Genomic DNA, 21495 nt, shown 5'->3' with positions numbered 1-21495 from the left:
GTTTCACATTTCCATATGGAGGGGTGCACTCCCCAACCAGCTAGACAGTTGGGAGCAGGGCACTGTGGTAGAACTCCATGATAAACAGCTGGGTGGAAGTTTATTTTTCCATTCCTAGTACATTTGGACCCCCAGATCAATTGGATTTATAACAAATATTGATGGGCCGCCCCAGCTCTGCGCCGAGCTGATGGTTATTTCGAGCTGATCCTTATCTCCGTGGAAAATGATCATTTGGTCCAACTTTTTAAATCGGACTTTTTCATGTTATTTTTGACAGTGTCACCATTCACTTAGCGAATTTTCTTGCTCACAATTTACACAAAGTGCCTTTATTAAAGTCATCAAGAATAATACGACCCTCCCTAACTACCACAGGATTAACAATTACACTGAAGTCATTTTTGAACGAGCCACCCTTCAGGTTGGGTGTGTGGCTCGCGGAAAATGCCGTATTTCCCTATATTAGCACTCTAACCGTACAATTTATCTGCCATTGGCAACTGGAAACTATCGGAGTCACGGCCACTAGCATAAAGGTGTGAATTGTGAATTTAATCAGAGTTACAAAAGACAAAGGTTTACAAATACATACATATATATATATATATATATTAGTTTAAAAAGATGAAAAGACTGTCTTCAGACTCTGCAGCTTCAGCTTGCTTATAATTGAAGTGCCAGAGTTCTACGGGGATAAATATTTGTCATGGGATAACAGACAGAATTTGAACAGATCTCTGAGGACAACGAACTCAAGGGAAAATTGAACTTTTTTTTATTTGACCCTACTTAAATTTTTTTTGCAATTGAATGCCGTACTTATCTAAATATTGAAATTTTAAAAATATTAATTTATAGAGGAAGCATTTGCAGCTGATTATTCATTCTTAATTCGGACCCATCCTCCACATATTTACAATACACCTAAATTACTAATTGTTTTAGTAATCACTTGTTATTTTAATTAAATGACTAAACTAAATGTATAGCAGAAACAATATTGCATAGGAATATTTTATAAAATGTCTATTCCAGAATTATGAATGTTAACTTAAAGATCTGAAATTAAAATTGTTTTAATAAAATAAGTGTACAAAATAGAATTGTAAAGTAAGGTACTTTCTCTTTGATATCCTGGTTTTATTTTATGCTTGAGGCTGGGTAAATAGTCTTGTGGACTTCGCTTGGATAAACTTACACAGACCTCCTCTGATTTTGAATTCCACATTCCCTAAGCTACCAGTGGTTCAATATTAGTGCCAAGGAGTAGGATGTATCCACCCTACTTCAGCATAGGTGGGATCATCCCCTTGTGCAGGAATGAAGAGCCCAGACTACCCAAATGGTTACCAAAGAAAGTTTGCTATCTTTTCACTTCAGGGAATATCTTGTTTGAAGTGATGTCAACCTCAACTCTAGTAGGAGTGAGAAGCCTCATCTGATTGTGCCTGACACTGCTTCTCCTAGACCATAAGTGGCTACAGACAAAGGAGTCAATGGATGATCAAGCCCTAGGACCTCCTCAGTACAGAAGGACACCTGATTAAAAAAAGTCAACATAAAGGGAAATACCATAGTAAAACCTGTCACTCAAAAGAAGGTCCTTCACATACACACACATAGGACTCATTAGTCTGATGTCTCTTTACTGGAATCTGCCAATTCCAAAGAACTTGGGAACCGGCATCTCCACAACATTATTAAGAGCACTTAGTATTTTTTTTGAAAAAAGCAACTCTAAAAATGTACATTCATATGGGGTCAGATCAAACTGAGTCTCCTTTGGATAACTGGAATTGTGTAATCATTTCCCTTTACAAGGTGCTCAGTGCAATTCTTTGGCACCATCTGGAGTTAAAGTAACATCACAAATCCAGAATGTGTGAACTTTAGCTCAAGGAACATCAGGAGGGAATTGGGAATTTTAGTATATTTGGATTCCTGCTGCTCTAATGATGGTTTTAGTATTCACACATATTTAATATGCCAATTTAAGGTATGCAACCTTTTTCTTTTATTGATACAGTAGTTGCAATGCATTTTAAGGAATCAAGATTGCCTTCATGTCTGGTTGTAGGCTTCAAGTCTCAATATTGTGACTTAAATTTTCAGCAGCTGTGCATGTCCCACAGTGGTTTAGAAATGTTGGTGCTGAGCTGAGTTTAGGACGATGTGCCTTGCGAGAAGAGCTTCAAACACCGAGCCCGCTGCCCTTATGCGATCTCTTCATTTGGTTCAGTTTTGACATGAAAAATCCAACTACAGATTGGCTCTGACTGAGGCTCCTAGTTCAGAGTTGTCACTTTCACACAATCTGAGTTCAAACCAGAGTCAAAGGAGTGGAGAAGAGATTGGGCTTTATTAAAAGTGGCAACAGCTGGGGGGCTTGACCACATCTTGTACAGCACGGGAATTCTGACCGTAGTTTCAGGGTGAATATCAGCGGCTTTAAGATTACTACTAGTTACAGGTAGGATATCGGGGCATTACACCTATTACTACCAGTTACATATAGACTATCAGTGATTTATTGTATTACTCTTGGTTATAAGAGGAATCAGAGTATTACCAATATTACTATTAGTAATTCACTGAAGTTGCACCAATAACTATTAGTTACTGGTGGAATCAAAGTTCCTCCCACCTCTGGTTTCCTCACTGCAAATCACTCCCTTACTTTCTGATTCCCCTCTTCTCCACCCTCAGTTTACCTTCTTTACCTGCTCATGGGTGACCTCCTGGTTCTCAGAACTTCTCGTACAACAGCTGCCGGTGCAAAAGCACTCAACTATAGGGGACCCAACTTTTTATAAGATCAACGCAATAATATTTACAGGTAGCACATCAGATGATCATACCTCCAGGAATGCCTCCAACCAGAGTTGGTAACCCTACCCTACAGGGAACAGAATTGAAGCCAGCAGTGAGAGAAATCTGAGTGTTAAAGTGCATCACTCTCTAAAGGTTCATGACCAATGCCATGAAGTTATAGCTTAAAAAAAAAACAGGTTTCTAGGTTGTATTCACAGGGCATTTCACTACAAAACAAAGCATAACATTTTGCCCTTGTACAAGACCGTGGTTAGGCCGCAGTTAGAATACAATGTCCAGTTTTGATCATCTCACAAGGTGGGGGATATAGAGGCTTTGGAAAGGGTGCAGAGGAGGGCCACAAGATTAATTCCCAGTCTAAAACACCTTAGTTAGCCAGACAGGCTCAAAGAACTGGGTCTGTATATTTTAGAAAAGCATAGACTCAGGGGTGATTTGATTGAAATTTATAAAAGAATGAAGGGACTAGATTGTGTTTATGTGGACCAATTATTACAACTGGCTAATTAGAGAAGAACCAGGAGTCACATTTACAAGTTATGCAAGGGTAGAACTAGGTTGTATGTTAGGAGGTGGTTCTTTCCCCAGAGAAGAGTAGACCTGTGGAACAGGTTGCCGGCTCGTGTGGTGAATGCTGATTCTCTGTATTCCTTCAAGAGAGCTGGATCCATTTCTGGCTGGGGCGGAGATCACCTTGTACAAGAGGTAGATACCCTGTAATATAAATTAGGGCAAATGTGATGGGCTAGTTTTGATCTTCTAAAGGGGGAGGAGAGGAATTTACAAGATTTTTTCCCCTCATTGGCCTATGTTTTTAATCTTTTTTTGCTTCTCCAAGGAGATTACATGGCTCCAGATGGGTAGGTAGTGTCTGTATCGTGATGAATACAGCATCACAACTATATATGACAGGCTTGATGAAATCGTGGGTCTTTTCCTGTCCATCATTTTCATCTGCTCATTTGATTACTAGTCCAGTAACATAACCACTACACTAGAGTACAAGATAATGTAAGGTGGAGTGTGTTAAAATGCAGCAATACATTGAGAAGTTGAGATAATGTCAATCAGTGAGAACAAAGCTCAATAAGTTTATCAATGTGATCTCAACCACAATGTGTTACTCCTTTATAACATGATCTAACATGTGCCATTATAACATATATAGCATGGACAAAGTTCATGGTGGGTGATTTTATTACATTTTAGTTTTTTTTGTACACAACAGACATCATGGCATTCAGCAACAGATAGCAGCCACCACTTAATAATTCTATGATTTTGACAGAGAATAGTGTGCCATGATTTGACCAGCACTGATCTCCGAATTTATTGATGGAAACATGCACATTTAATATTGCAATCTGATTCAGACCATTCTACTGCAGTAGTTTCTTTTTTAGGTGTAAATTTGAAAGATTTTAGTTTACCTTAATCTCAAGTTTGACATTTGCATGTGTGCCATAATTAGCATACAATCACAGAAATGAGCTATAATCACAGTCCATTTGTCCCACCACATTTGTGCTGTCAGCACTTTGACTGGAGCTATTTACTGTAATCCATTTCCCGTATCTTTTTCTATTCTTCCTTTCCAAATATGTATCCAATTCCTTTTAAATGATACTTTAGTCTCTGCCTCAATAGACAACAGTAGTAAAGCATTCAATGTTCTAATAAACCTGTGTGAAAAAATTTCTTCAAACTTTCTCCTCATTCTTCTAGTGATCATTCTCAGGCTAAGCCTCCTTGCTACCAATTTACCAACAATCTTTCACTCTATACCCTTTAGAAAATCTCTATTATATCTCCTTTTAACTATCCAGTGGAAACAGTTCTAATTTTTCAAGCTTTTCTTCACTACTACCTTTCTATGGCTTGAATATGCTTCTTATAACCGGGTTCCCAGAACTACTTGGTCTAACCAAAGTTTTGTACAAATTCAACATCACTTCTTTGCTTTTATATTCAGTGCCCCTTATGATTAAAACCCAGAATCCAATTTGTCATTTTATAGCCTTTTCTTCCTGCACTCCCACCTTTAAATATCTATGTATCTGCACTTCCTAGATCCCTCTATTCCTCCACTCTTAGTGATTTTTACCATTTAGGGTATGCTTGCTTCTTCTCAAAACATTCTAGTTCACATTTCTTTGTATTGAACTGCATGTGCCATCAATCTGCCCACACTTAATATAATCTGTTTTTGTGACTCTTACCTGACTTTAAGATTTTAAAATGGGTGAACGCATGCTAAAATAAAACATGAACACATGGATGGACAAGATTTGCAAATTTAGTTTTATTATGTGATCCTTATGACAATCAAAAGACAGAACATTTAAGAGTTGCAATTTCCACCATGCAGTTCACAAGAGTCAGTGGCAAGTTAACAAAATAAAAAAAATACAGTACTGAGGATTTACAACAAAATATAAAACACAGTGCATTTCCTTACTGTAAGTTAAAACTAAACCTGAGAAATACAATGAACATTGAATTTGAAGGTCACCATTCATGCAGTGCAAAACCAAACTACAGAGAAATTTAAATCAACATTCTGGAAGTCTGGCATAAAATCCTGACCCAATGTTCAGAATATGTTTCATCTTCAAACCAAATTCCACCATTAAATTAGACTGACTTTAAATACTATACAATACTGGCAACAATGGAAGGCGAACTTTTGTTTACTTATTACTAATGTAGTAAACATGCATTAAACTTTCACTTTGTTGTCACATTGAACAAACTAGTCAATGCAAAATCATTATGAAGTTTGATTTCTTATTTTGAAGTAGTCACAATCAATTCATTTAAAATGTATTGTAATATTTGCACATGTTTTTATTGTGTAGTCTTAAGGCTAAGTAAAGCAAAGTACACATTCCATAGCCTATTCTGATACAACCTTTCACAGAACAAGATGGATACTAACAAGTCAGTGTGAATTCCAAACCAATACTTGAGAGTTAAAATTTTACAAAATAATTTAAAGCCATTAGTCAGTTATACTGACAAAGATTTTTTTTCCCAAAATGGAGGACGCACTCAATAATTGGCCAGGTAGCACACAATTACTTTGTCTGCTGAAATCTGCTGCATGGTGTTACCTTTTATTAATCTGAATCATTTGTCTCTAACCCTGCACAGAAATGTAGCAAGATCAGAAAATTAGTCATGCACTAACAATGTACATGTAACACTTGACCTCATGCACTTAGACAAGAATACAGACAGGACAACCAAACGCACTACACAGTGCACCTCCCATAGGGGAGGAAGACAACAGCTATCATTGATTAAAAAACAGCACGAAGTAATTACAGACTTTGAAGCTTCCATCTTTCTGACATTCATTCAAGGATTTTATGACAAACACAGAACATAGAATGAGCATATGGACACAGCAAGCTGCAAGTCAAGAGATGACAGTAACTGGATTCTATTCTCAAAACATGTGTATTTTAAGTTATATTTTACTTTTGCTACTACTTTTGAGTTTGTGTCATATTCTGCAACATCAGTTTGCTGCAAATATGCAGAAATTGCAGTACTAGCAAAGTTTACTATTGTTAAGTTACTTTCAGAGGATGGAACATTGCAAATTATGCTGCATGTTATAGTCTCAAACTTAGTAGCACAAGTTCACGAGGCCCTTCATCCAATTTGGGTGGACAGTATGTATTTATTCCACTGTTCTTGCCTTATGTCTCAGTTTGCTGAAATCTGTTTTCATATCCAGTATAAATAGTCAAATCTAGATGTTCTGTGGCAAATACTCAATGATAAAACTGGAACATTAAAATACCCTTTACATTGTTTATGTGCAGTTTCCATAATAAAGATTTACTAAAGACCAGTTTTAAAATGGAATGCTGATAAATGCTTTTAGAATATGTGTTGTGTTTGCAGCTAAGGCAGATTCATGCAATATAAAAAAAAACACACACTAATGCTTGTGAATAGACAATAAAGGACCTTCCTCTATGAAGTCAAAATTTGAGGTCCGACATACAAGTCACATCCAGGTTACTAGTCAGGTCTGCATAAAGTGTGACAGGCACAGAATTACACACACAATACAGGTAAAGTAAATTTCATTTAACTTGTACCAGGAAGGAAATTATTGACTTTGAAAAAAGTTGTTTAGCAATAATGTGAAACCAGACTGTTTGCCACGATTCATCAGTGCTGCTGAAATTAATCCTGTAATTGAAGAATGAATTTTTCTTGAAGATCAGCTTGAAGAAATAAATAAATCTTAGCTGTACATTCACCAAAAAAAAATGCTTGGAATTTAAAGCGTCATGAATTGGCACATCCACCCATGGAATTAAGCAATCTAGATAATGTTAATGTAAAATAGGACTCGAGTTAACCCCATTAGAGAGGGTAGCCAGTAACACAATAATTATAGTATCTTTTTCAATTGCTAACTAAACTTCATTTTAATCTTTATGCACAACAGCTTTTAGGCTCGTGGCAAAATACGTGTGAGAAGAATGAAGGAAAAACCTTCAATATAACTGACCATTTCAGCGGGCAAGAAAGAAATAAGGAAATCTTCTATCCAGGAGGAGTTACTTGTACTGTTATTTTAAAACATCAGCTATATAAATGTACTACTTTATACCAGGAACAGTCTCCCCTGCACTCATTGTCTCATTTGAGATGTAAAGCAGTTTAAATCCCTGCTATTTTGCAAATTAAAAAATATTTAAACAATGTTTGTTGAATATTAAACCCATTAAAAAGTCACTCATTTCACAAGCACATAAAGTAGGACACGTAGCCAGGCACATAAAAGATACAACACTGCTTCATTCTGAAAATTAATTTGAATATTAGGCAAAGCAAAAGCATATCCAAGGCCATAGTTCAGAAGCAAGTGCCAAAAAGGCAGTAGTCATATCTTTTAACCAATCACTGCATGTGCAAGTCTCACTCCACAAAGGGTGAAGCAGGAAAGTTACAAATGGGACTTGAAATTTGCTCCATTCCTATGACAGTACACTGGAGAATAGGGCGGATATGTTGACTAAAGCTCATGCTGAGATTTAGCTCTGGCAAAAAATGACAACCAGAAGAGCAGCACCAGTATTATATTTTATCTTTTTGAACAGTTTCCTATTTAGTTTGCACTTTCTTCAGTGACTTGAAGATTAAAAATTACTCCAGGATTGTTATGGTAGATTTGTATAGGTACACCTCCACAACATAGGTGTATCACTTTGGAGTATTGGAGTAAATATTTCCTCCAGAATCATTCAAAATGAAGAACCCCCTAGATAGAAATAAAAAGCATATTCCAGAAGAATTTTTTTGAGAAATAGCAACAAAAGTTAAACACCCAAAGAAGAAAAAAAAATCAGTGACAAAAATATGAAGTTTTAATTGGTCTACATTATATTTTGCAATGAACAGGGAAATTTAGGAAGTAGTATTCAATTATAATACACATCTGCCCTAAAGACATTAAATGAATGCTCATATCGATCAGAGTTTAAATCAAAATATCACTCATGTTTATATATCTGCCTTTTTAAAACAATTATGTCAAAAGACAGCCCATCAAGTGCACAGTGAGAAATTTCAAGTCCTGCCAATCAGTTGTTAATGAGTACTGTGTTGGCAATCTAACAGTGAGTTTATGTTAAAGTAGATTTGCACAGTGTTTATGTCTATTTAATACACAACAAAAGTGATTAGCACGTTCCTCCTTCATAAAATTTACAAAGACCAACCTATCCATGCCTTTGCAAGACCTTTATACCAACAGTTTTCATACTTAGATATCTCAGCTTTTGAAGTCTGATGTCCCATTCTCATTTAAAGAACTTGTTTGCAATCCATGTTCCTGCATTAGGTGTTTACCAGTCATCTTGTCTTTGTTTGGTGGTGTCATAGGCCCTGACCACTTCAGACTGGGACACAATGCCATTCTCATCTTGGGAGAAGGCATAACCGTCTATAAAAATAGAAATAAAGTAGCACATCATGCATAGTAACTCATTAAAGTACAAAAGAACGGTTTGTGATGCATTTTGTGTTTATTGTCATTATATTATCAATAATTATAAACCCCCCTCCCCCAGCAGGCAACACAGAAGCAGATGACATATGGTCAGAGAAGATAGATTGGAGCTTAGAGAAGTGACTTCTGTTTTCATTTATGAAGGTAAGTAGACATGAAAATTGAACGGCAGGGTGAACTCATATTTCATCTAAAAGTTTGTGTGTTTTAATTTACAAAGAGTTTCTTATAACGCTTCAAATTTGCAGATGGTTCTTTATATTAATAAGATCTAGTTAACACGTAGAGACCGTGATGAAAAGTATCAACGTCTGGAAATGACTAGGAGCAACTGTCCTTTTCTAGTCTTCATAATCATCGTGCTATAATTTCATTTTATTTTAAATAAAATGCAAATAGCTGAACCGTGAGATAAAAGATTGTGATGTGCTAACATTTCAAAGCAGGGATCTCCTGAAAGTGTAATAATCATGATGCCTACACCTTCCTCTGTACGAGTGGGTTCATTTCTCAATGGCGGTGAATGGCCCTCCTCACTTGCCAAAACTTGCGATCAGTCTCACCAGTTTTCAGCCAAATTACTGGCTAGGAACATTCACACACAGACACACACAAAAAAAAACAATGTTGTTCCATCCACCTCAGCCATTGACAGATTTCCCCTGCGTCTGCCCAGGTCAGAAATGACAGAGGAATCCATGGCGTTACATATCTGCTTGTAAGAGGGTACTTCTATGGTCAGTGACTGTGAAAGGGAGGGGAGAAAACAGGAGCATAACAGAACCACATAAAGAGTTAACTCGAAGCATAAGGATTTAACTATAATTACCAAACCCTGTGACAATGATTTGTAAAAAGGAAACACTTGGGAGAAAGATACTTACGTGATGAGCTCTGCTGGAATGAATCAGAACGGTGCAGATTGAAAGTGTTCTTCTTAAAAACATTCTTTAAGAGTTGAGCACGTTCACTTAAGCTTTTCAGGAAAGAGAGAATTAGAATTACTTGAAATACTTTAGGACAAAGTCAATATTCATTCTCCCATTGGTTGTGATTTGATAGTTTTTTTTAAAAACGTATTACACATTCTGAACTTTAAAAATGCTGATTTGACAGTTCTTCACTAAATAAGACAAATTTACAGTTTTATATAGGTGGAAGAAGTAACAGTGGGAGAGCATTTTGGTGGTAGTGATCATAATACAGTTAGTTTTAGCATAGTTATGGAAAAGGACAAAGACAGAGCAGGAGTTAAAGTTTTCAATTGGGGAAAGGCCAATTTTACTAAACTGAGAAGTGATTTAGCAGAAGTAAACTAGAAACAGCTACCTGAAGGTAAATCAGTGTCAGAGCAGTGGGAGACATTCAAAGGGGTGATTCAAGGTGTTCAGGGTAAACATGTTCCAACAAAGAAAAAGGGAGGGGCTGCCAAATCTAGAGCCCCCTGGATGTCAAGAAGCATTCATGATGTGGAGATGCCGGTGATGGACTGGGGTTGACAATTGTAAACAATTTTACAACACCAAGTTATAGTCCAGCAATTTTATTTTAAATTCACAAGCTTTCGGAGGCTACCTCCTTCGTCAGGTGAACGATCGTTCACCTGATGAAGGAGGTAGCCTCCGAAAGCTTGTGAATTTAAAATAAAATTGCTGGACTATAACTTGGTGTTGTAAAATTGTTTACAAGAAGCATTCAGGGTATGATAAGGCAGAAAAAGAAAGCCTATGATAGACACCGGGAACTCAATACTACAGAAAGCTTAGAGGAGTTTACAAAGTGTAGGGGTGAAGTTAAAAAGGAAATTAGGAAAGCAAAGAGAGGGCATGAGAAAATATTAGCAGGTAAAATCAAAGAAAACGCAAAGATGTTTTATAAATACATTAAGAGCAAGGGGATAACTAAGGAAAGAATAGGGGCTATTAGAGACCAAAAAGGTATCCTGTGTGTGGACGCGGAAGATGGTTCTCAATGAATACTTTGCATCTGTCTTCACAAAGGAGAGGGATGATACAGGGATTGAAGTTCAGGAGGAGGAGTGTGAAATATTGGATGGAATAAACATAGTGAGAGAGGAAGTATTAAGGGGATTAGCATCTTTGAAAGTAGATAAATCACCAGGCCTGGATGAAATGTATCCCAGGCTGTTAAAAGAAGCCAGGGAGGAAATAGCAGAGGCTTTAACAATCATTCTCCAAACTTCACTGGATACAGGCGCAGTGCCGGAAGATTGGAGGACCGCTAACGTTGTACCATTGTTTTAAAAAGGGAATGAAGGATAGACCAAATAATTACAGGCCAGTCAGCCTAACCTCAGTGGTGGGCAAATTATTGGAATCAATTCTGAGGGACAGGATACACTGTCACTTAGAAAGGCACTGACTAATCAAGGACAGTCAGCACGGATTTGTTAAGGGGAGGTCGTGTCTGACTAACTTGATTGAATTTTTCGAGGAGGTGACAAGGAGGATCGATGAGGGTAGCGCAATTGATGTAGTCAACATGGATTTTAGCAAGGCTTTTGACAAGGTCCCACATGGCAGATTGGTCAAAAAAGTAAAGGCCCATGGGATCCATGGGAATGTGGCAAATTGGATCCAAAATTGGCTCAGTGGCAGGAAGCAAAGGGTAATGGTCGACGGGTGTTTTTGCGACTGGAAGGCTGTTTCCAGTGGGTGCCGACGGGCTCGGTACTAGGTCCTTTGCTTTTTGTGGTACACATTAACGATTTGGACTTAAATGTAGGGGGCATGATTAAGAAATTTGCGGATGACACAAAGATAGGCCGTGTGGTTGATAGTGAGGAGGAAAGCTGTAGACTGCAAGAAGATATCAATGGACTGGTCAGATGGGCAAAATGGCAAATGGAATTCAATCCGAAGTGTGAGGTAACGCATTTGGGGAGAGCAAACAAGGCAAGGGAATACACAATAAATGGGAGGATACTGAAAGGTGTAGAGGAAGTGAGGGACCTTGGAGTGCATGTCCATAGATCCCTGAAGGTAGCAGGACATGTAGATAAGGTGGTTAAGGCGGCATATGGAATGCTTTCCTTTATTAGCTGAGGCATAGAACATAAAAGCAGGAATGTTATGCTGGAATTGTATAAAACGCTAGTTAGCCCACAGCTTGAGTACTGCACACCGTTCTGGTCACCACATTACAGGAAGGATGTAATTGCACTAGAGAGGATGCAGAGGAGATTTACGAGGATGTTGCCAGGACTGGAGAATTTTAGCTATGATGACAGATTGGATAGGCTGGGGTTATTTTCCTTGGAACAGAGGAGGCTGAGGGGTGATTTGATTGAAGTGTACAAAACGATGAGGGGCCTAGATAGAGTGGATAGGGAGGACCTATTTCCCTTAGAGGAGGGGTCAATAACCTGGGGACATAGATTTAAAGTGATTGGTAGAAGGATGAGAGAGGAAATGAAGAAAACTTTTTTCACCCAGAGGGTGGTGGGGGTCTGGAACTCATTGCCTGAGAGGGTGGTAGAGGCAGAAACCCTGAACTCATTTAAAAAATACCTGGATATGCACCTGAAGAGCCGTGACCTGCAGGGCTACGGACCAAATGCGGGAAAGTGGAATTAGGCTGGGTGGCTCATTTCTCAGCTGGCGCGGACACGATGTGCCGAACGGCCTCCTTCTGTGTCGTAAATTTTCTATGATTCTATTTATCAACTATCAGCGTCTAGCCAGTATAAATATCATGTGTCTAAGTTCTAAAGCTATTCTACACTGTCCTATTAAAATGTAGAACAGCACTGTTCACCTGGTATTCCTCATAAGTGTATTACATAAATAAACATAGATTAAAAAAAATTGTGGAAAATCACTTGTACACTTAAGCAAAGTGCTGAGTTACATTACACCACCCTCGGGGTGCTGACATTAAATATGCTAAGCTTAGTTCGAATGTTCAGATTATGCCTCACCTTTGCATAAAGTGTAAATTAAAAGTTAATTTTTTTTTAGTTCTTACACATTTCATGCTTGAGGACTACAGAATGGACAATCTTTCCAACTCATGGGGTCACAATATTACAGTCATAAGAACATAAGAAATAGGAGCAGGAGTAGGCCATATGTCCCTCAAACCAGCTCCGCCATTCAATAAGATCATGGCTGATCTTCTACCTCAACTCCACTTTCCCGCCCGATCCCAATATCCCTTGATTCCCTTAGAGTCCATAAATCTATCGATCGGAGTCTTGAATGTACTCAATGACTGAGTATCCACAGCCTTCTGGGGTAGAGAATTCCAAATATTCACAACCCTCAGTGAAGAAATTTCTCCTCCTCTCAGTCCTAAATGTCCAACCCCTTATCCTGAGACTATGTCCCCTAGTTCTAGACTCTCCAGCCAGGGGAAACAGCCTCTCAGCATCTACCCTGTCAATCCCTCTCAGAATCTAATATGTTTCAATGAGATCACCTCTCATTCTTCTAAACTCCAGAAAGTATAGGCCCATTCTACTCAATCTTTTCTCATAGGACAACCCTCTCATCCCAGGAATTAATCTAGTGAACCTTCGTTGCACTCCCTCTAAGGTAAGGAGACCAAAACTGCACACAGTACTCCAGCTGTGGTCTCACCAAAACCCTGTACAATTGCAGCAAGACTTCCTTACTCTTGTACTCCAACCCCCTTGCAATAAAGGCCAACATACCATTTGCCTTCCTAATTGCTTGCTGTACCTGCACGTTAACTTGCTGTGTTTCGTGTACAGGGACACCCAAATCCCTCTGAACACCAACATTTAACAGTTTCTCACCATTTAAAAAATATTCTGTTTTTCTATTTTTCCTAACCTCACATTTCCCCACATTATACTCCATTTGCCACCTTCTTACCCACTCACTTAACCTGTCTATATCCCTTTGCAGACTCTGTGTCCTCCTCACAGCTTGCTTTCCCACCTAGCTTTGTATCATCAGCAAGCTTAGATACATTACACTCGGTCCCTTCAACTAAGCCATTAGTATAGACTGTAAATAGCTAAGGTCCAAGCACCGATCCCTGCGACACTAGTTACAATCTGCCAACCCGAAAATGACCTGTTTATTCCTACTCTCTGTTTTCTGTCCGTTAACCAATCCTCAATCAATGCTAATATGTTACCCCCAATCCCATGAGCCCTAATCTTGTATAACCTCTTGTGTGGCACCTTATCGAATGCCTTTTGAAAATCCAAGTATACTACATCCACTGATTCCCCCTTATCTACCCTGCTAGTTACACCCTCAAAAAACTAATAGATTTGTCAAACACGATTTCCCTTCCATAAAACCGTGTTGACTCTGTCTAATCATATTATGATTTTCTAAGTGCCCTGTTACTACATCCTTAATAACAGATTCTAACATTTTCCCTACTACTGATGTCAGGCTGCCTGGCCTGTTGTTTCCTGTTTTCTCTCTCCCTTCTTTCTTGAATAGTGGGGTTACATTTGCAACCTTCCAATCCATAGGGACCATTCTAGAAACTAGGGAATTATGGAAGATCAGAACCAATGCATCCACTATCTCTGCAGCCACCTCTTATAGAACCCTAGGATGTAAGCCATCAAGTCCAGGGGATTTGTCTGCTTTTAGTCCCATTAATTTTTCTAAAACATTTTCGTTACTAGTTTTAATTACTTTAAGTTCCTCCCCCCTCATTAGACCGTTGGTTCCCCACTATTTCCGGTATGTTTTTTGTGTCTTCTACTGTGAAGGCAGATATAAAACATTTGTTTAACATCTCTGCCATTTCCTTATTCCCTATTCCCTATTATAATTTCTCCTGTCTCAGCCTCCAAGGGACCAACGTTTACTTTTGCTAATCTCTTCCTTTTTATATACTTGTAGAAGCTTTTACAATCTGTTCCTATATTGCTTGCTAGTTTATTCTCATATTCAATTTTCTCCCTCTTTTTCAATTTCTTGGTTATCCTTTGCTGATTTCTAAAACCCTCCCAATCCTCAGGCTTATTACTCTTTTTGGCAACATTGTTACCCTCTTCTTTTAATCTAATACTATCCTTAACTTCTCTAGTTAGCCAGGGTTGGATCACTTTTCCTGTGGAGTTTTTATTCCTCAAGGGTATGTCTATTTGATGGGAATTATGAATTATTTCTTTAAATGTTCTCCATTGCTTATCTACCGTCATATCTTTTAATCTAATTTCCCAATCTACCTTAGCCAACTTGCCCCTCATACCTACATAATTGGCCCCATGGGAATTACTAGAAGATACAGGTTGGTAACACCATTAAGCAACATTGGCAAAGCAGTGGGGAGCCCAGCCTCAGAATGTTTTTTATATACAAGAGTCCACTTTTCGAACATATGGAATGAGAAAAAGGCATTCACAACCCACCAGGGTACTTTTGAGCCAAGAATGACAGATTTTAAAAGTGCTGCAGACTGTTGTTTACTGGATGTAGGCTGCCAGAACATTTACTAGTGTCTCTTAGAAGCCACCAGTGAGAGGGATTGTTTCAGTCAAGTCCTTAGGGTTGAATTCAATCCCATGTCTTTCGGAGTTGAAAAGCATTGTACAATGTCAGCTCATTCTGGCAACTGGAGCTTATTCACTGCAATGTCTTTTCAATGTATTTTTTTATATAAAGAAAAAAGAAATTCTACACTTTGTTATGATTTAATATAATTTAAATATACCTTTTTCAAACCAAGTGGTTTTTTGTTAAGATGATGAAACATTTGTGATGGGAAAAGTAGCATAGGGAAAAACAAAATAAATCTCAGAAGAAATATTTGACTAAGTTAACCTATTATACTGGAACTATCAGGGTCCCCCTCACATGAAGGATGATAATTGTATTGTCCGACTCCAAAAGGATCAGCTTTTGCATCCACAATACTAGCAACGAAAACTGCAGATATTTAAAACAATTGCTGCGGGCAGTTCACACCGACTATCCATTAGAAATAGTGGAATTTTTATTTATTGGCAATTTATCTAATTGGTTCAGTTGTGCTGCTGGATTGTCTCTCATACAAATACGTCAATGTTTGGAATTTTGAGCCTCAATTGCATAAAAAATTAGCTTTAGGACCAGTGAAGAAAAAAAAACATGCAAGTGCAACAGCCAAAATTTATTTTGAGGGACATTTATAGGTGCTAGAATGAATTTTAATAGTTAAAAATTAAAGTGAAAGTGAAGTTAAAATAATTCTGAATGAATGGGGAAAGAGAGAAATCAGCAAATGTCTAATTTTTTTAAAATTTAAAATTTAAATTGGATGCGGCATTTGCCTACAAAGTAACATTGAGGGGAGAATTATGCTGGACTATCTCTTGTGCTTCCTGGCAATTGGTTTCAGGAGGTAGGCTGTACACTTTCTACTGAGGAATCAGGCTGAGTGAATTAAAAAGGATAAAATTATAAGGAAAAAGATGGGAAAATTTAGTCACTTAAAAATGTTTATTTTGCTAGTACACAATAAAAGCTGTTTCTGACATTTACGATTCTTTGTTACAGTAATATTACTGCTGGTTCCAACATTAAGTGTGTGACCTGAAAACATTAAAGATGGCAAGCCCGGGAGGTCTGGGATCTCTGGAGCTGCCCACAGTCTAAGGATTAAAATATTTATTTTGTTACAGAATTGCTATTTCAGTTCCTCAGTGGCCTAAACCTATCACAGTACTATTGTTTTAAGTAAAAAAATAAATTACATCACTGGTTTAGAATTTGCCTGAACTAAATTTTTTTTTTGAGTTACGAGTTTGGATTAAATACATCTTCTCAAATGTACCATAAACGTCTTTTTAAATCCACCTGTAAATAGAATAGTTAGATAACTAAATCTGCTTTTTACAAAATTAGTGGTATTAAAGCCATTTAGATGACATTTTAATCTCATGTCTAGCCTAGTTGCTGTGTTAGAAAGTAATACCAACATGCTCCATGGGGTTTAGTCTTACTAACGAGTGCTATCCTTTTTGATCCAGTGGTGAATTATGTTACGTTATTTGATGATGAAATTGGGCAGCTTTAGGTTAAATTTTATTACGGTGGTCAAACGAGGTGTAGGATCTTTTGCATTCTGTTTCAAATACATGTATTTCACACTTAGAATCATAGAATCATACAGCACAGAAGGAGGCCATTCAGCCCTTCGTGCCCATGCTGGCTTTTTAAAAGAGCTATCCAATTAGTCCTACTCCCCAGCTCTTTCCCAATAGCTTCTAGCTTTTTTAATATGTAAAATTCGATTGTCAAATGCCAAGTGAAGTGCAACTTCAATGACATGGTTTTATGTTAATTAAAATACAACTGATAATTTCCAGGATTTAAATTTCTTGAAGCTGTAGCCAGCGCTTGAAAGTAGTCTCTATACAGTTTTAGGTGAAACAATGTTTCATTTTAGGTAAAATAGAGTTTCTCCAAATTGAAATTGAAATTACATAATCAATCATGTAGTTAACATCAGACCAAAGACCTGTTGAAGGAAATAATAAATCTGACTTCTGAACTTCTGGTGTTTAAAGTCATTTAGATTCCAAAGAACATGTGTCATGGTTTTTTTTTAAGAAGTTCTGGTACGATTGAAGGGAATTGGATGATACTTATTTAACTATTCAAGTGCTAGAAATGCCTTTGAGGAAATCACAAAGCTAAGTTTTGCTTTTCTTAGTTGCTCTGTTTGGTCCCGTAATCCCACATAATATTTCATCTGTGCATCTTATGACTGGGTTTAGTTTGTAAAATACAAGCAATTCCGTTGGCACACAGAAAGGTGATTTTGGGATTTTGAAATAATTGCACATTGAAAATTAAAGTGTGTCTTATGTTTGATCTTTGGCCTGTGCTGATTTAGTTATATTAACTAGGGCAGCCGTAGGGGTGCTCATGGTGATGGTGGAGAAATTGGCTAGAGTTCCCACTCCTAACTGCTATTCAGTGAACACGTGGGGCGTAATTTTGACCTTGAGCTGGGAAGGGAGTGGAGGTGAAGAATTTCGGGTGCGAGAAAGATTGCGACCGTAAATTCTTAATGACAGGCTGTCGGGCAGGATGGCCTGCGGTAGCAGGCTGCAGCCAGTGGGGGGGGGGAGGCCAGGGAGAAGATCGTTTGGGGGAGGGGGGGGTGAGATCATGGGCTGAGACTTAGAGAACGGAGGTCGCTGGAAGAGGTCAGAGATCAGAAGACGACATCGGAGGGCGGGTGAAGAGTTGGAAGTAGGTGGGAGTTCACCATGTTGGGTGGGGAGCGGCCGATGGTGGGGGTCCTGTCGGCCAGGTGAGCTTGTTGGGCCTGGATGAAGCACTCCTGTTCCTCTGGGCCCTCAAGCAGTGCAATAAAGGCACTCACCTCATGCATCCGGCCCTTCCCGCCTGCTTTCACCTGACGTGAATCAGAAGTGATGGGAAACTCAAACATGTAAGGTTAAATTTGTTTAAGTTTTCCAATACACAAAGAATTAAGGCCTAAATTTTAACCCCACGAATGGTTGTGGGCGGGTGGGAAGGTAAAAAATTGTAAAAAAACTAAAACCCAACCCCCAACCTGTCCACTTCCAGTTTTAACGGAGGCGGGTTGAGGGGCGTGCAACCAACCCACGCTTAGGAGGCAGGTCGGTCACTGGAAGCTTTCAAGGAGGCTGCAGGTCTCCATTTTTACAGCTTTTTTATTTTTAACTCCTGGAGGCCAGGATTCCCGGGCATTCTGCTTCACTCCACGTAAGGGGAGGCAAGAAGGCCCGAAACAGCAACTAAGTGCCTTTATCGCACTGTTTGTGGGCTGGGAGGAGCAGGAGTGCTCCCCCAGGCCCAACAAGCCTACCTGCAGCGACCACCGCGCCCCCCCCCCCCCCACAATCGATGACCGACCCTCCTGTCAATCAGGCTGGCCTGTCGGGTGGGAAACCGACAAAAAAAAAGATGTCCTTACGTCAAAATCGTAAGGACGTCTGGGAAACCAGTACTTCCGGGTTTCCGGACAGGAATTCCCCCCCCCCCCCCCGCCCCCATCCTACTGCCTTCTTCCTGGCTCCGGGTTAAAATTTACCACTAAGTACCTCAGGTATTTCAAATAACGAAGCAGTCCGAGCCCGCATGCAGCAAGACCTGGACAACATCCAGGCTTGGGCTCATAAGTGGCAAGTAACATTCGCGCCAGACAAGTGCCAGGCAATGACCATCTCCAACGAGAGAGTCTAACCACGTCCCCTTGACATTCAACGGCATTACCAACACCGAATCCCCCACCATCAACATCTTGGGGGTCACCACTGACCAGAAACTTAACTGGACCAGCCATATAAATATTGTGGCTACGAGAGCAGGTCAGAGGCTGGGTATTCTGCGGCGAGTGACTCTCCTCCTGACTCCCCAAAGCCTTTCCACCATCTACAAGGCACAAGTCAGGAGTGTGATGGAATACTCTCCACTTGCTTGGATGAGTGCAGCTCCAACAACACTCAAGATGCTCGACACCATCCAAGATAAAGCAGCCCACTTGATTGGCACCCCATCCACCACCCTAAATATTCACTCCCTTCACCACCGGCGCACTGTGGCTGCAGTGTGTACCATCCACAGGATGCACTGCAGCAACTCACCAAGGCTTCTTCGACAGCACCTCCCAAACCCGCGACCTCTACCACCTAGAAGGACAAGAGCAGCAGGCACATGGGAACAACACCACCTGCACGTTCCCCTCCAAGTCACACACCATCCCGACTTGGAAATATATCGCCGTTCCTTCATCGTCGCTGGGTCAAAATCCTGGAACTCCCTTCCTAATAGCACTGTGGGAGAACCTTCACCACATGGACTGCAGCGGTTCAAGGAGGCGGCTCACCACCACCTTCTTGAGGACAATTAGGGATGGGCAATAAATGCCGGCCTCGCCAGTGACGCCCACATCCCATGAACGAATAAAAAAAAAATTGCATTTAAGTATTGGCCCACCGGCTTTAAGTGGGGGCAGGACTTCCTGGTGTCTGTTGTCCACAAACAGACAAACCTGCCCAGGTTAAACCCAGAAGTGGGTGAGTTGGAGCCAGGGATGTGGTGCCACTCCAAAAAGATGTTATTTTAACCTCCCACTCGCCCCCAACCCACCCGTTCTTGGGGGTTAAAATTCCCCCCATGTAGTCAGATTAGGAACAGATTGAGCTTGGCTGTCATGTTTTCCTCCCATCACCCCTGGTCTAATACCTGCTGACATTCATTGTATGTGTTTACACATTAATTATGTTCAATGTACCAGAGGCCAAAACCTTCAGAACACGAGAGGAGAAAATGGGCAGAAAAAACAAAAATAATTATTAGCCAATAAAATTTTAGTAGTTTCTATTTAAATTTTTTAAAACTTTATTTTAAAATAAAAGAGCAACCATACACAGCCCCAAAAGCAGGCACAGATCTAAATGAGTTAAGTACTCGTTCTTTCATGCTAATGTTTTCAGTAAATGTATTTCAGTTCTGATTCTTTGTTGAACAATAATCCAACCAGTCTCCATCCACCATCACTTTCCTCTGCCTGGCTGAAATTGTTCTCATCTTGAACAACTATTCTTAACTCCACTCACTTCTTGATAAAAGGTGTTACTACGAGAACTCGCATGGGACCTGGTTAGGCCTGTCTTTTTGTTCTAATGCTACTCAGGTGTCCTCCTACCCTCATCTTCCCTTGCATTGATGACAGTATTGCTGCTGCTTCCTGCTCTCGCTTTACTCTTGGGAATTTCATTAACTACTCTCCATTCTCTTCAAGTAGCGTCCCTTCTCCAATCTTCCTTTTGTTTCTGAAGTCTGGAACATGTCAACCTCTCTGTTGCCTTTGATACCATTGACCAGCGCACCTTCTTCAAATGTCCCTCCTCCACACTGTAAGCACTGCTCTTTCATATTTCCATTTCTGCTTGTTGCATTGTCGATGTTATATTACCTTCAATGGCTTTTTGTCTGATACCCACGTCTGTGTACCCCAGAGTTCCATCATTGGCCTCCTCAGTTTCATTATTTACCTGCTATCTTTTTTGGCAACATTATCTAGTTGCATGAGTTAGCTTTCATGTGTGCCAAAGACAGGTAGCTCTATCCCTCAGCCTCATCCATCAACCCCAGGTCTGATGCCACTCTTTCTAACTGCCTATCTGCCTGGATGAGCCCACACTTTATCTGGGTTTTGAGTACTGACTAAACTGAAACCATCCTCTTTAGCAACCAAAGACACCTTTTTGTCTTGGACCTCAACTCAACCAGGTCTACGTCCCCATCCCCCTCACCCATAGCAAACTCCATTGGTACTCTGTACTCCAGGGAATTGACTACTAGATCCTTGTTGTCATCTTCAAATCCCTCCATGGTCTCGCTCCTCTCTACCTCCAATATCTTCTCCAGCTATCTCTTCATGCATCCTTTGCTTGTTCAACACAGGCCTACTTCTCATTCTTCGCTCTCTCTGATTCACCGTTGGTGGACATTCCTTCAGCCATTATGCCTCTGCTCTTCGGAAACCATCAGCATCTCTGCTTTGTGATCTCCCTTCTGGTTTTCAAAAGCCTTAAATAGTCTTCTCTTTTACTGTCCTTTCATCCCTCCTAATCCTTTTTTCCCCATTCTTCCTCTCATTCAGTATTCACTCAATATCTACCA

General features: G+C 39.6%; 2 protein-coding genes across 3 annotated transcripts in view; one reads left to right on the top strand and one right to left on the bottom strand.

Annotated features, from left to right (window-relative positions):
* shisa3 (shisa family member 3) overlaps positions 1-21495 on the top strand; it is a 44115-nt gene that overhangs the window by 5682 nt on the left and 16938 nt on the right. Inside the window, exon 3 of one of the 2 annotated variants that reach the window (XM_067988330.1) lies at positions 8937-9016. In XM_067988330.1, coding sequence (XP_067844431.1) covers positions 8937-8995 — 59 coding nt within the window. In that variant the 3' untranslated portion in view covers positions 8996-9016. Of the gene's footprint in view, positions 1-8933; positions 9017-21495 lie in introns of both variants that reach the window. The other variant, XM_067988322.1, reaches the window with a different exon arrangement.
* The window catches only part of atp8a1 (ATPase phospholipid transporting 8A1), a 417286-nt gene continuing 400913 nt past the window's right edge, over positions 5123-21495 (bottom strand). Inside the window, exons 35-36 of the mRNA XM_067988311.1 lie at positions 9757-9848; positions 5123-8806 (exon numbers count right to left, since the gene is read on the bottom strand). Coding sequence (XP_067844412.1) covers positions 8709-8806; positions 9757-9848 — 190 coding nt within the window. The 3' untranslated portion in view covers positions 5123-8708. The remainder of the gene's footprint in view (positions 8807-9756; positions 9849-21495) is intronic.

This window comes from Heptranchias perlo, chromosome 1 (genome assembly GCF_035084215.1).
Source record: "Heptranchias perlo isolate sHepPer1 chromosome 1, sHepPer1.hap1, whole genome shotgun sequence".
Lineage (NCBI taxonomy): Eukaryota > Metazoa > Chordata > Chondrichthyes > Hexanchiformes > Hexanchidae > Heptranchias > Heptranchias perlo.
Note: the sequence above shows the minus strand (reverse complement) of the source record. Positions and strands in the feature narration are given on the sequence as shown.